General features: G+C 45.1%; 1 protein-coding gene across 1 annotated transcript in view; it reads left to right on the forward strand.

Moving 5' to 3' along the window:
• Positions 1–14,269, forward strand: part of LOC139384615 (centrosomal protein of 89 kDa-like) — a 194,617-nt gene that overhangs the window by 14,521 nt on the left and 165,827 nt on the right. Inside the window, exons 5-7 of the mRNA XM_071129434.1 lie at positions 6,310–6,382; positions 9,067–9,139; positions 13,115–13,469. Of these exons, the coding sequence (XP_070985535.1) occupies positions 6,310–6,382; positions 9,067–9,139; positions 13,115–13,469 (501 nt within the window). The remainder of the gene's footprint in view (positions 1–6,309; positions 6,383–9,066; positions 9,140–13,114; positions 13,470–14,269) is intronic.

Here is a 14,269-nt window from a genome sequence, read left to right on the forward strand (position 1 = left end):
ATCTCAGTCCTCTTTTTAAAGTGAACTCTGGGGCAGAAAAGGACCCATCTCAGTCCTCTTTAAAGTGAACTCTGGGGTAGAAAAGGACCCATCTCAGTCCTCTTTAAAGTGAACTCTGGGGTAGAAAAGGACCCATCTCAGTCCTCTTTTTAAAGTGAACTCTGGGGTAGAAAAGGACCCATCTCAGTCCTCTTTAAAGTGAACTCTGGGGCAGAAAAGGACCCATCTCAGTCCTCTTTAAAGTGAACTCTGGGGCAGAAAAGGACCCATCTCAGTCCTCTTTAAAGTGAACTCTGGGGTAGAAAAGGACCCATCTCAGTCCTCTTTAAAGTGAACTCTGGGGTAGAAAAAGACCCATCTCAGTCCTCTTTAAAGTGAACTCTGGGGCAGAAAAGGACCCATCTCAGTCCTCTTTAAAGTGAACTCTGGGGTAGAAAAGGACCCATCTCAGTCCTCTTTAAAGTGAACTCTGGGGCAGAAAAGGACCCATCTCAGTCCTCTTTAAAGTGAACTCTGGGGTAGAAAAGGACCCATCTCAGTCCTCTTTAAAGTGAACTCTGGGGCAGAAAAGGACCCATCTCAGTCATCTTTAAAGTGAACTCTGGGGCAGAAAAGGACCCATCTCAGTCCTCTTTAAAGTGAACTCTGGGGTAGAAAAGGACCCATCTCAGTCCTCTTTAAAGTGAACTCTGGGGCAGAAAAGGACCCATCTCAGTCCTCTTTAAAGTGAACTCTGGGGTAGAAAAGGACCCATCTCAGTCCTCTTTAAAGTGAACTCTGGGGCAGAAAAGGACCCATCTCAGTCCTCTTTTTAAAGTGAACTCTGGGGCAGAAAAGGACCCATCTCAGTCCTCTTTAAAGTGAACTCTGGGGTAGAAAAGGACCCATCTCAGTCCTCTTTAAAGTGAACTCTGGGGTAGAAAAGGACCCATCTCAGTCCTCTTTAAAGTGAACTCTGGGGCAGAAAAGGACCCATCTCAGTCCTCTTTAAAGTGAACTCTGGGGTAGAAAAGGACCCATCTCAGTCCTCTTTAAAGTGAACTCTGGGGTAGAAAAGGACCCATCTCAGTCCTCTTTAAAGTGAACTCTGGGGCAGAAAAGGACCCATCTCAGTCCTCTTTAAAGTGAACTCTGGGGTAGAAAAGGACCCATCTCAGTCCTCTTTAAAGTGAACTCTGGGGTAGAAAAGGACCCATCTCAGTCCTCTTTAAAGTGAACTCTGGGGCAGAAAAGGACCCATCTCAGTCCTCTTTAAAGTGAACTCTGGGGCAGAAAAGGACCCATCTCAGTCCTCTTTAAAGTGAACTCTGGGGCAGAAAAGGACCCATCTCAGTCCTCTTTAAAGTGAACTCTGGGGCAGAAAAGGACCCATCTCAGTCCTCTTTAAAGTGAACTCTGGGGCAGAAAAGGACCCATCTCAGTCCTCTTTAAAGTGAACTCTGGGGTAGAAAAGGACCCATCTCAGTCCTCTTTAAAGTGAACTCTGGGGCAGAAAAGGACCCATCTCAGTCCTCTTTAAAGTGAACTCTGGGGCAGAAAAGGACCCATCTCAGTCCTCTTTAAAGTGAACTCTGGGGCAGAAAAGGACCCATCTCAGTCCTCTTTAAAGTGAACTCTGGGGCAGAAAAGGACCCATCTCAGTCCTCTTTAAAGTGAACTCTGGGGCAGAAAAGGACCCATCTCAGTCCTCTTTAAAGTGAACTCTGGGGTAGAAAAGGACCCATCTCAGTCCTCTTTAAAGTGAACTCTGGGGTAGAAAAGGACCCATCTCAGTCCCTTTAAAGTGAACTCTCAGAAAAGGACCCATTCAGTCCTCTTTAAAGTGAACTCTGGGGCAGAAAAGGACCCATCTCAGTCCTCTTTAAAGTGAACTCTGGGGCAGAAAAGGACCCATCTCAGTCCTCTTTAAAGTGAACTCTGGGGCAGAAAAGGACCCATCTCAGTCCTCTTTAAAGTGAACTCTGGGGCAGAAAAGGACCCATCCTCTTCTCAAAGTGAACTCTCAGAAAAGGACCCATCTCAGTCCTCTTTAAAGTGAACTCTGGGGCAGAAAAGGACCCATCTCAGTCCTCTTTAAAGTGAACTCTGGGGCAGAAAAGGACCCATCTCAGTCCTCTTTAAAGTGAACTCTGGGGTAGAAAAGGACCCATCTCAGTCCTCTTTAAAGTGAACTCTGGGGCAGAAAAGGACCCATCTCAGTCCTCTTTAAAGTGAACTCTGGGGCAGAAAAGGACCCATCTCAGTCCTCTTTAAAGTGAACTCTGGGGTAGAAAAGGACCCATCTCAGTCCTCTTTAAAGTGAACTCTGGGGCAGAAAAGGACCCATCTCAGTCCTCTTTAAAGTGAACTCTGGGGTAGAAAAGGACCCATCTCAGTCCTCTTTAAAGTGAACTCTGGGGTAGAAAAGGACCCATCTCAGTCCTCTTTAAAGTGAACTCTGGGGCAGAAAAGGACCCATCTCAGTCCTCTTTAAAGTGAACTCTGGGGCAGAAAAGGACCCATCTCAGTCCTCTTTAAAGTGAACTCTGGGGCAGAAAAGGACCCATCTCAGTCCTCTTTAAAGTGAACTCTGGGGCAGAAAAGGACCCATCTCAGTCCTCTTTAAAGTGAACTCTGGGGCAGAAAAGGACCCATCTCAGTCCTCTTTAAAGTGAACTCTGGGGTAGAAAAGGACCCATCTCAGTCCTCTTTAAAGTGAACTCTGGGGCAGAAAAGGACCCATCTCAGTCCTCTTTAAAGTGAACTCTGGGGCAGAAAAGGACCCATCTCAGTCCTCTTTAAAGTGAACTCTGGGGCAGAAAAGGACCCATCTCAGTCCTCTTTAAAGTGAACTCTGGGGCAGAAAAGGACCCATCTCAGTCCTCTTTAAAGTGAACTCTGGGGCAGAAAAGGACCCATCTCAGTCCTCTTTAAAGTGAACTCTGGGGCAGAAAAGGACCCATCTCAGTCCTCTTTAAAGTGAACTCTGGGGCAGAAAAGGACCCATCTCAGTCCTCTTTAAAGTGAACTCTGGGGCAGAAAAGGACCCATCTCAGTCCTCTTTAAAGTGAACTCTGGGGCAGAAAAGGACCCATCTCAGTCCTCTTTAAAGTGAACTCTGGGGCAGAAAAGGACCCATCTCAGTCCTCTTTAAAGTGAACTCTGGGGCAGAAAAGGACCCATCTCAGTCCTCTTTAAAGTGAACTCTGGGGCAGAAAAGGACCCATCTCAGTCCTCTTTTTAAAGTGAACTCTGGGGCAGAAAAGGACCCATCTCAGTCCTCTTTAAAGTGAACTCTGGGGCAGAAAAGGACCCATCTCAGTCCTCTTTAAAGTGAACTCTGGGGCAGAAAAGGACCCATCTCAGTCCTCTTTAAAGTGAACTCTGGGGCAGAAAAGGACCCATCTCAGTCCTCTTTTTAAAGTGAACTCTGGGGCAGAAAAGGACCCATCTCAGTCCTCTTTTTAAAGTGAACTCTGGGGTAGAAAAGGACCCATCTCAGTCCTCTTTAAAGTGAACTCTGGGGTAGAAAAGGACCCATCTCAGTCCTCTTTAAAGTGAACTCTGGGGCAGAAAAGGACCCATCTCAGTCCTCTTTAAAGTGAACTCTGGGGCAGAAAAGGACCCATCTCAGTCCTCTTTAAAGTGAACTCTGGGGCAGAAAAGGACCCATCTCAGTCCTCTTTAAAGTGAACTCTGGGGCAGAAAAGGACCCATCTCAGTCCTCTTTAAAGTGAACTCTGGGGCAGAAAAGGACCCATCTCAGTCCTCTTTTTAAAGTGAACTCTGGGGCAGAAAAGGACCCATCTCAGTCCTCTTTAAAGTGAACTCTGGGGCAGAAAAGGACCCATCTCAGTCCTCTTTAAAGTGAACTCTGGGGCAGAAAAGGACCCATCTCAGTCCTCTTTAAAGTGAACTCTGGGGCAGAAAAGGACCCATCTCAGTCCTCTTTTTAAAGTGAACTCTGGGGCAGAAAAGGACCCATCTCAGTCCTCTTTTTAAAGTGAACTCTGGGGTAGAAAAGGACCCATCTCAGTCCTCTTTAAAGTGAACTCTGGGGTAGAAAAGGACCCATCTCAGTCCTCTTTTTAAAGTGAACTCTGGGGTAGAAAAGGACCCATCTCAGTCCTCTTTGGGGGTTAATATTTATGCACGTTCAAGTTTTCATTTTCTTTCTCTTATTTCTTGTTTGTTTCACAATAAACTATATTTTGCATCTTCAGGCATATTGTGTAAATCAAATGATACAAACCCCCTAAAAATCCATTTTAATTCCAGGTTGTAAAGACAACAAAATAGTTAAAATGCCAAGGGGGTGGGGGGGGTTGAATACTTCCGTAAGCCTCCGTAGGCGTTTGGGGCGTTGACAGGGCTGCTGCAACTTTTAAGGGCCAACCAACCCGTAACCCCATAACAGGCTCTGAATTAAAGATAGTCTTTAAAAAGATATGACTCTGTCTGAGAGGAACGAGCCAAGGGATTAGAGGGTTTCAGACTGGGGTGGAGGTGACAGCATCATGACAGGACAGAGTGTGTGTGTGTGGGGTGGAGGTGACAGCATCATGACAGGACAGAGTGTGTGTGTGTGGGGTGGAGGTGACAGCATCATGACAGGACAGAGTGTGTGTGTGTGGGGTGGAGGTGACAGCATCATGACAGGACAGAGTGTGTGTGTGTGTGTGTGGGGTGGAGGTGACAGCATCATGACAGGACAGAGTGTGTGTGTGGGGTGGAGGTGACAGCATCATGACAGGACAGAGTGTGTGTGTGTGTGGGGTGGAGGTGACAGCATCATGACAGGACAGAGTGTGTGTGTGTGGGGTGGAGGTGACAGCATCATGACAGGACAGAGTGTGTGTGTGTGTGGGGTGGAGGTGACAGCATCATGACAGGACAGAGTGTGTGTGTGGGGTGGAGGTGACAGCATCATGACAGGACAGAGTGTGTGTGTGTGTGGGGTGGAGGTGACAGCATCATGACAGGACAGAGTGTGTGTGTGTGGGGTGGAGGTGACAGCATCATGACAGGACAGAGTGTGTGTGTGTGTGTGGGGTGGAGGTGACAGCATCATGACAGGACAGAGTGTGTGTGTGGGGTGGAGGTGACAGCATCATGACAGGACAGAGTGTGTGTGTGTGTGGGGTGGAGGTGACAGCATCATGACAGGACAGAGTGTGTGTGTGTGGGGTGGAGGTGACAGCATCATGACAGGACAGAGTGTGTGTGTGTGTGGGGTGGAGGTGACAGCATCATGACAGGACAGAGTGTGTGTGTGGGGTGGAGGTGACAGCATCATGACAGGACAGAGTGTGTGTGTGTGTGGGGTGGAGGTGACAGCATCATGACAGGACAGAGTGTGTGTGTGTGGGGTGGAGGTGACAGCATCATGACAGGACAGAGTGTGTGTGTGTGGGGTGGAGGTGACAGCATCATGACAGGACAGAGTGTGTGTGTGTGTGGGGTGGAGGTGACAGCATCATGACAGGACAGAGTGTGTGTGTGTGTGTGGGGTGGAGGTGACAGCATCATGACAGGACAGAGTGTGTGTGTGGAGTGGAGGTGACAGCATCATGACAGGACAGAGTGTGTGTGTGTGTGGGGTGGAGGTGACAGCATCATGACAGGACAGAGTGTCTGAGAGGGTCAAGCCAAGGGCTTAGAGGGGTTCAGACTGGGGTGGAGGTGACAGGACAGAGTGGGTGTGTGTGTGTGTGTATTAACAGTGTGTGTGTGTGTGTATTAACAGTGTGTGTGTGTGTGTGTATTAACAGTGTGTGTGGGGTGGAGGTGACGGCATCATGACAGGACAGAGTGTGCGTGTGTGTATGTGTGTGTGTGTGTGTGTGTGTGTATTAACAGTGAAAGTCAGAGAGTTATCTCGACCAAAGTTTCTCAGTCTTAGAAATAAAGGTCTCGTTCATTAAGGTATTTTTATGCCAAAATGATTGTTTTTCACCACAAACAGCAGCTCTGTAAACTCTGAATGGCAATTCAACTGTCTTCTCTGTAAACTCTGAATGGCAATTCAACTGTCTTCTCTGTAAACTCTGAATGGCAATTCAACTGTCTTCTCTTTATACCCTGAATGGCAATTCAACTGTCTTCTCTTTATACCCTGAATGGCAATTCAACTGTCTTCTCTTTATACCCTGAATGGCAATTCAACTGTCTTTTCTTTATACCCTGAATGGCAATTCAACTGTCTTCTCTTTAAACCCTGAATGGCAATTCAACTGTCTTCTCTTTATACCCTGAATGGCAATTCAACTGTCTTCTCTGTAAACTCTCAAGCTGTGTGTGTTGTGTTAAGTCCTTGTCTCTGTTTTCCAGAGTGATGTTCTGTCAGAGGGCAGAGAGGAGACTGATGACTCTGCCTTCGACATAGTGTCCCCTCTACCCCCAGGTTGGTCCCCCCCCCCCCACACACACACACACACAAAACACACACACACACCAAACACACACACACCAAACACACTGTCTGCACTCACTATTCAGACTATTATTATAAAATATAGCTCTGTATTCCAGAGGAAGCTGAGGTTCAACAGATGTTTCCATAATTAATATAGCTCTGTATTCCAGAGGAAGCTGAGGTTCAACAGATGTTTCCATAATTAATATAGCTCTGTATTCCAGAGGAAGCTGAGGTTCAACAGATGTTTCCATAATTAATATAGCTCTGTATTCCAGAGGAAGCTGAGGTTCAACAGATGTTTCCATAATTAATATAGCTCTGTTTTCCAGAGGAAGCTGAGGTTCAACAGATGTTTCCATAATTAATATAGCTCTGTATTCCAGAGGAAGCTGAGGTTCAACAGATGTTTCCATAATTAATATAGCTCTGTATTCCAGAGGAAGCTGAGGTTCAACAGATGTTTCCATAATTAATATAGCTCTGTATTCCAGAGGAAGCTGAGGTTCAACAGATGTTTCCATAATTAATATAGCTCTGTTTTCCAGAGGAAGCTGAGGTTCAACAGATGTTTCCATAATTAATATAGCTCTGTATTCCAGAGGAAGCTGAGGTTCAACAGATGTTTCCATAATTAATATAGCTCTGTATTCCAGAGGAAGCTGAGGTTCAACAGATGTTTCCATAATTAATATAGCTCTGTATTCCAGAGGAAGCTGAGGTTCAACAGATGTTTCCATAATTAATATAGCTCTGTATTCCAGAGGAAGCTGAGGTTCAACAGATGTTTCCATAATTAATATAGCTCTGTATTCCAGAGGAAGCTGAGGTTCAACAGATGTTTCCATAATTAATATAGCTCTGTTTTCCAGAGGAAGCTGAGGTTCAACAGATGTTTCCATAATTAATATAGCTCTGTATTCCAGAGGAAGCTGAGGTTCAACAGATGTTTCCATAATTAATATAGCTCTGTATTCCAGAGGAAGCTGAGGTTCAACAGATGTTTCCATAATTAATATAGCTCTGTATTCCAGAGGAAGCTGAGGTTCAACAGATGTTTCCATAATTAATATAGCTCTGTATTCCAGAGGAAGCTGAGGTTCAACAGATGTTTCCATAATTAATATAGCTCTGTATTCCAGAGGAAGCTGAGGTTCAACAGATGTTTCCATAATTAATATAGCTCTGTTTTCCAGAGGAAGCTGAGGTTCAACAGATGTTTCCATAATTAATATAGCTCTGTTTTCCAGAGGAAGCTGAGGTTCAACAGATGTTTCCATAATTAATATAGCTCTGTATTCCAGAGGAAGCTGAGGTTCAACAGATGTTTCCATAATTAATATAGCTCTGTATTCCAGAGGAAGCTGAGGTTCAACAGATGTTTCCATAATTAATATAGCTCTGTATTCCAGAGGAAGCTGAGGTTCAACAGATGTTTCCATAATTAATATAGCTCTGTATTCCAGAGGAAGCTGAGGTTCAACAGATGTTTCCATAATTAATATAGCTCTGTATTCCAGAGGAAGCTGAGGTTCAACAGATGTTTCCATAATTAATATAGCTCTGTATTCCAGAGGAAGCTGAGGTTCAACAGATGTTTCCATAATTAATATAGCTCTGTATTCCAGAGGAAGCTGAGGTTCAACAGATGTTTCCATAATTAATATAGCTCTGTATTCCAGAGGAAGCTGAGGTTCAACAGATGTTTCCATAATGACCATAATTAATATAACTCTGTATTCCAGAGGAAGCTGAGGTTCAACAGATGTTTCCATAATTAATATAGCTCTGTATTCCAGAGGAAGCTGAGGTTCAACAGATGTTTCCATAATTAATATAGCTCTGTTTTCCAGAGGAAGCTGAGGTTCAACAGATGTTTCCATAATTAATATAGCTCTGTATTCCAGAGGAAGCTGAGGTTCAACAGATGTTTCCATAATTAATATAGCTCTGTATTCCAGAGGAAGCTGAGGTTCAACAGATGTTTCCATAATTCATATAGCTCTGTATTCCAGAGGAAGCTGAGGTTCAACAGATGTTTCCATAATGACCATAATTAATATAACTCTGTATTCCAGAGGAAGCTGAGGTTCAACAGATGTTTCCATAATTAATATAACTCTGTATTCCAGAGGAAGCTGAGGTTCAACAGATGTTTCCATAATTAATATAGCTCTGTATTCCAGAGGAAGCTGAGGTTCAACAGATGTTTCCATAATTAATATAGCTCTGTATTCCAGAGGAAGTTGAGGTTCAACAGATGTTTCCATAATTAATATAGCTCTGTTTTCCAGAGGAAGCTGAGGTTCAACAGATGTTTCCATAATTAATATAGCTCTGTATTCCAGAGGAAGCTGAGGTTCAACAGATGTTTCCATAATTAATATAGCTCTGTATTCCAGAGGAAGCTGAGGTTCAACAGATGTTTCCATAATTAATATAGCTCTGTATTCCAGAGGAAGCTGAGGTTCAACAGATGTTTCCATAATTAATATAGCTCTGTATTCCAGAGGAAGCTGAGGTTCAACAGATGTTTCCATAATTAATATAGCTCTGTATTCCAGAGGAAGCTGAGGTTCAACAGATGTTTCCATAATTAATATAGCTCTGTATTCCAGAGGAAGCTGAGGTTCAACAGATGTTTCCATAATTAATATAGCTCTGTATTCCAGAGGAAGCTGAGGTTCAACAGATGTTTCCAACACCAGTTCAGAAGGTAAAACACTTTTTAAAAATCTTTCTGCTGTCATTTTTTCCCCTTGAGATTGGATACATCCCATGTTATTCCCTGTATAGTGCACTACTTTAGATCAGAGCCCTATGGCACCCTATTCCCTATATAGTGCACTACTTTAGATCAGAGCCCTATGGCACCCTATTCCCTGTATAGTGCACTACTTTAGATCAGAGCCCTATGGCACCCTATTCCCTATATAGTGCACTACTTTAGACCAGAGCCCTATGGCACCCTATTCAGTGCACTACTTTAGTCCAGAAACCTATGGTACCCTATTCCCTATATAGTGCACTACTTTAGACCAGAGCCCTATAGAACCCTATTCCCTACATAGTGCACTACTTTAGACCAGAGCGCTATAGAACCCTATTCCCTACATAGTGCACTACTTTAGACCAGAACCCTATGGGACCCTATTCCCTATATAGTGCACTACTTTAGACCAGAGCCCTATAGAACCCTATTCCCTATATAGTGCACTACTTTAGACCAGAGCCCTATGGGACCCTATTCCCTATATAGTGCACTACTTTAGACCAGAGCCCTATGGCACCCTATTCCCTATATAGTGCACTACTTTAGACCAGAACCCTATGGCACCCTATTCCCTATATAGTGCACTACTTTAGACCAGAGCTAGGGTTGAAGAATTTGGCTACTGCTCTCTGTACCCTTTCTCTCATTCTCTCTCTGACCTACACTCACCAGGGTTTCCGTTAGCAAGAAATTGTCGACTTTTGCCTCCAAAAAAAGGAGTGAAAAAATCCCATTGCAAAATAATGATGTTTATTCATTGATGGAAGTACCAGTCAATGTAAAAAAAAATACATTTGACCATCATGCTTATTGGTCTATAGGTTAATTTGCATAATATAGTGGATTTAAATTGGCCTGTGTGTATTTTGGTTAGTCATCATGTATCTTATTTATCCAACACAACTATCAAATTGTATTTGTCACCTGCGTCGAATACAACCGGTGTTTCACCTTACAGTGACTTACAAGCCCTTAACCAACAAGGCAGTTTTAAGAAAAATAAGAGTTAAGAAAAATATTGACTAAATTAACTAACGAGTCAATGTGATGCATAGGTAATACACAGAGCTGGGGGTTCAGGTTAGTGGAGGTAATATGTAGGTAGAGTTAGTGACTATGTATAGGTAATACACAGAGCTACAGATGGGGGTTCAGGTTAGTGACTATGTATAGGTAATACACAGAGCTGCAGATGGGGGTACAGGTTAGTGACTATGTATAGGTAATACACAGAGCTACAGATGGGGGTACAGGTTAGTGGAGGTAATATGGAGGTAGAGTTAGTGACTATGTATAGGTAATACACAGAGCTACAGATGGGGGTACAGGTTAGTGGAGGTAATATGTAGGTAGAGTTAGTGACTATGTATAGGTAATACACAGAGCTACAGATGGGGGTACAGGTTAGTGACTATGTATAGGTAATACACAGAGCTACAGATGGGGGTACAGGTTAGTGGAGGTAATATGTAGGTAGAGTTAGTGACTATGTATAGGTAATACACAGAGCTACAGATGGGGGTACAGGTTAGTGACTATGTATAGGTAATAAACAGAGCTACAGATGGGGGTACAGGTTAGTGGAGGTAATATGTAGGTAGAGTTAGTGACTATGTATAGGTAATACACAGAGCTACAGATGGGGGTACAGGTTAGTGACTATGTATAGGTAATACACAGAGCTACAGATGGGGGTTCAGGTTAGTGACTATGTATAGGTAATACACAGAGCTGCAGATGGGGGTTCAGGTTAGTGACTATGTATAGGTAATACACAGAGCTGCAGATGGGGGTTCAGGTTAGTGACTATGTATAGGTAATACACAGAGCTGCAGATGGGGGTTCAGGTTAGTGACTATGTATAGGTAATACACAGAGCTGCAGATGGGGGTTCAGGTTAGTGACTATGTATAGGTAATACACAGAGCTGCAGATGGGGGTTCAGGTTAGTGACTATGTATAGGTAATACACAGAGCTGCAGATGGGGGTTCAGGTTAGTGACTATGTATAGGTAATACACAGAGCTACAGATGGGGGTTCAGGTTAGTGACTATGTATAGGTAATACACAGAGCTGCAGATGGGGGTTCAGGTTAGTGACTATGTATAGGTAATACACAGAGCTACAGATGGGGGTTCAGGTTAGTGACTATGTATAGGTAATACACAGAGCTGCAGATGGGGGTTCAGGTTAGTGACTATGTATAGGTAATACACAGAGCTACAGATGGGGGTTCAGGTTAGTGACTATGTATAGGTAATACACAGAGCTACAGATGGGGGTACAGGTTAGTGGAGGTAATATGTAGGTAGAGTTAGTGACTATGTATAGGTAATACACAGAGCTGCAGATGGGGGTTCAGGTTAGTGACTATGTATAGGTAATACACAGAGCTACAGATGGGGGTTCAGGTTAGTGACTATGTATAGGTAATACACAGAGCTACAGATGGGGGTACAGGTTAGTGACTATGTATAGGTAATACACAGAGCTACAGATGGGGGTTCAGGTTAGTGACTATGTATAGGTAATACACAGAGCTACAGATGGGGGTTCAGGTTAGTGACTATGTATAGGTAATAAACAGAGATGGGGGTTCAGGTTAGTGACTATGTATAGGTAATAAACAGAGATGGGGGTTCAGGTTAGTGACTATGTATAGGTAATACACAGAGATGGGGGTTCAGGTTAGTGACTATGTATAGGTAATACACAGAGATGGGGGTTCAGGTTAGTGACTATGTATAGGTAATACACAGAGCTACAGATGGGGGTTCAGGTTAGTGACTATGTATAGGTAATACACAGAGCTACAGATGGGGGTTCAGGTTAGTGGAGGTAATATGGAGGTAGAGTTAGTGACTATGTATAGGTAATACACAGAGCTGCAGATGGGGGTTCAGGTTAGTGGAGGTAATATGTAGGTAGAGTTAGTGACTATGTATAGGTAATACACAGAGCTACAGATGGGGGTTCAGGTTAGTGACTATGTATAGGTAATACACAGAGCTACAGATGGGGGTTCAGGTTAGTGACTATGTATAGGTAATACACAGAGCTACAGATGGGGGTTCAGGTTAGTGACTATGTATAGGTAATACACAGAGCTGCAGATGGGGGTTCAGGTTAGTGACTATGTATAGGTAATACACAGAGCTACAGATGGGGGTTCAGGTTAGTGACTATGTATAGGTAATACACAGAGCTGCAGATGGGGGTTCAGGTTAGTGACTATGTATAGGTAATACACAGAGCTACAGATGGGGGTTCAGGTTAGTGACTATGTATAGGTAATACACAGAGCTACAGATGGGGGTACAGGTTAGTGGAGGTAATATGTAGGTAGAGTTAGTGACTATGTATAGGTAATACACAGAGCTACAGATGGGGGTACAGGTTAGTGACTATGTATAGGTAATACACAGAGCTACAGATGGGGGTACAGGTTAGTGGAGGTAATATGTAGGTAGAGTTAGTGACTATGTATAGGTAATACACAGAGCTACAGATGGGGGTACAGGTTAGTGACTATGTATAGGTAATACACAGAGCTACAGATGGGGGTACAGGTTAGTGGAGGTAATATGTAGGTAGAGTTAGTGACTATGTATAGGTAATACACAGAGCTACAGATGGGGGTACAGGTTAGTGGAGGTAATATGTAGGTAGAGTTAGTGACTATGTATAGGTAATACACAGAGCTACAGATGGGGGTACAGGTTAGTGACTATGTATAGGTAATACACAGAGCTGCAGATGGGGGTACAGGTTAGTGGAGGTAATTGAGGTAATATGTTAGGCCTAACCCTGACCCGGAGGCAGCTGTTCTGTCTCAGCGTACAGAGGCCTGTTAGGCCTAACCCTGACCCGGAGGCAGCTGTTCTGTCTTGCCGAAGCACGGAAACAGAGGCCTGTTTTGAGCTGGATTTCTCCTGCTGCTCCTCAGCCGGTCGCCGCCCCTCAGCCGGTCGCCGCCCCTCAGCCGGTCGCCGCCCCTCAGCCGGTCGCCGCCCCTCAACCAGTACATTTCTGAGCTGCCAGTTACCTCTATGCTCAGGCGCTCCCTCAACATTATCAGGACAGAGAAACCAGACACACGCTCTATCAACATGATCAGGACAGAGAAACCAGACACACGCTCTATCAACATTATCAGGACAGAGAAACCAGACACACGCTCCATCAACATTATCAGGACAGAGAAACCAGACACACGCTCCATCAACATCATTAGGACAGAGAAACCAGACACGCTCATTGCTCACATGGAGCACTCCAAACAGAAGACACTGAAGGAGGCCGTAGTGGAGAGACGGGGCGGAGGCCGTAGTGGAGAGACGGGGCGGAGGCCGTAGTGGAGAGACGGGGCGGAGGCCGTAGTGGAGAGACGGGGCGGAGGCCGTAGTGGAGAGACGGGGCGGAGGCCGTAGTGGAGAGACGGGGCGGAGGCCGTAGTGGAGAGACGGGGCGGAGGCCCCAGTGGAGAGACGGGGCGGAGGCCCCAGTGGAGAGACGGGGCGGAGGCCCCAGTGGAGAGACGGGGCGGAGGCCCCAGTGGAGAGACGGGGCGGAGGCCCCAGTGGAGAGACGGGGCGGAGGCCGTAGTGGAGAGACGGGGCGGAGGCCCCAGTGGAGAGACGGGGCGGAGGCCCCAGTGGAGAGACGGGGCGGAGGCCGTAGTGGAGAGACGGGGCGGAGGCCGTAGTGGAGAGACGGGGCGGAGGCCCCAGTGGAGAGACGGGGCGGAGGCCCCAGTGGAGAGACGGGGGTACAGGTTACGGGGCGGAGGCCCCAGTGGAGAGACGGGTTTGCCACACACCCCTCCCCCCTTTTCTCAACATTATAAATTATACTCAAGACACATTATCTTCTCAATATCTGAGATGCTTTTCACTGACAGCCTCAACTCAGTAATCAGCTAGGTTTATTGCCACCTGCCCTGCAGAAATTGCGGGCTTCCCAATAGGCATATGCCTACGAGCTTGTGATCTGAATCAATCTACAGGTATTGTTTTTAAAGAAGCTTACTGATTCCACTGTGGAGGGAAGTCTTTTTTATTTGTTTTTATTTTTATTTTTTTACCCCTTTTTCTCCCCAATT

Source organism: Oncorhynchus clarkii, chromosome 26, assembly GCF_045791955.1.
Source record: "Oncorhynchus clarkii lewisi isolate Uvic-CL-2024 chromosome 26, UVic_Ocla_1.0, whole genome shotgun sequence".
NCBI lineage: Eukaryota > Metazoa > Chordata > Actinopteri > Salmoniformes > Salmonidae > Oncorhynchus > Oncorhynchus clarkii.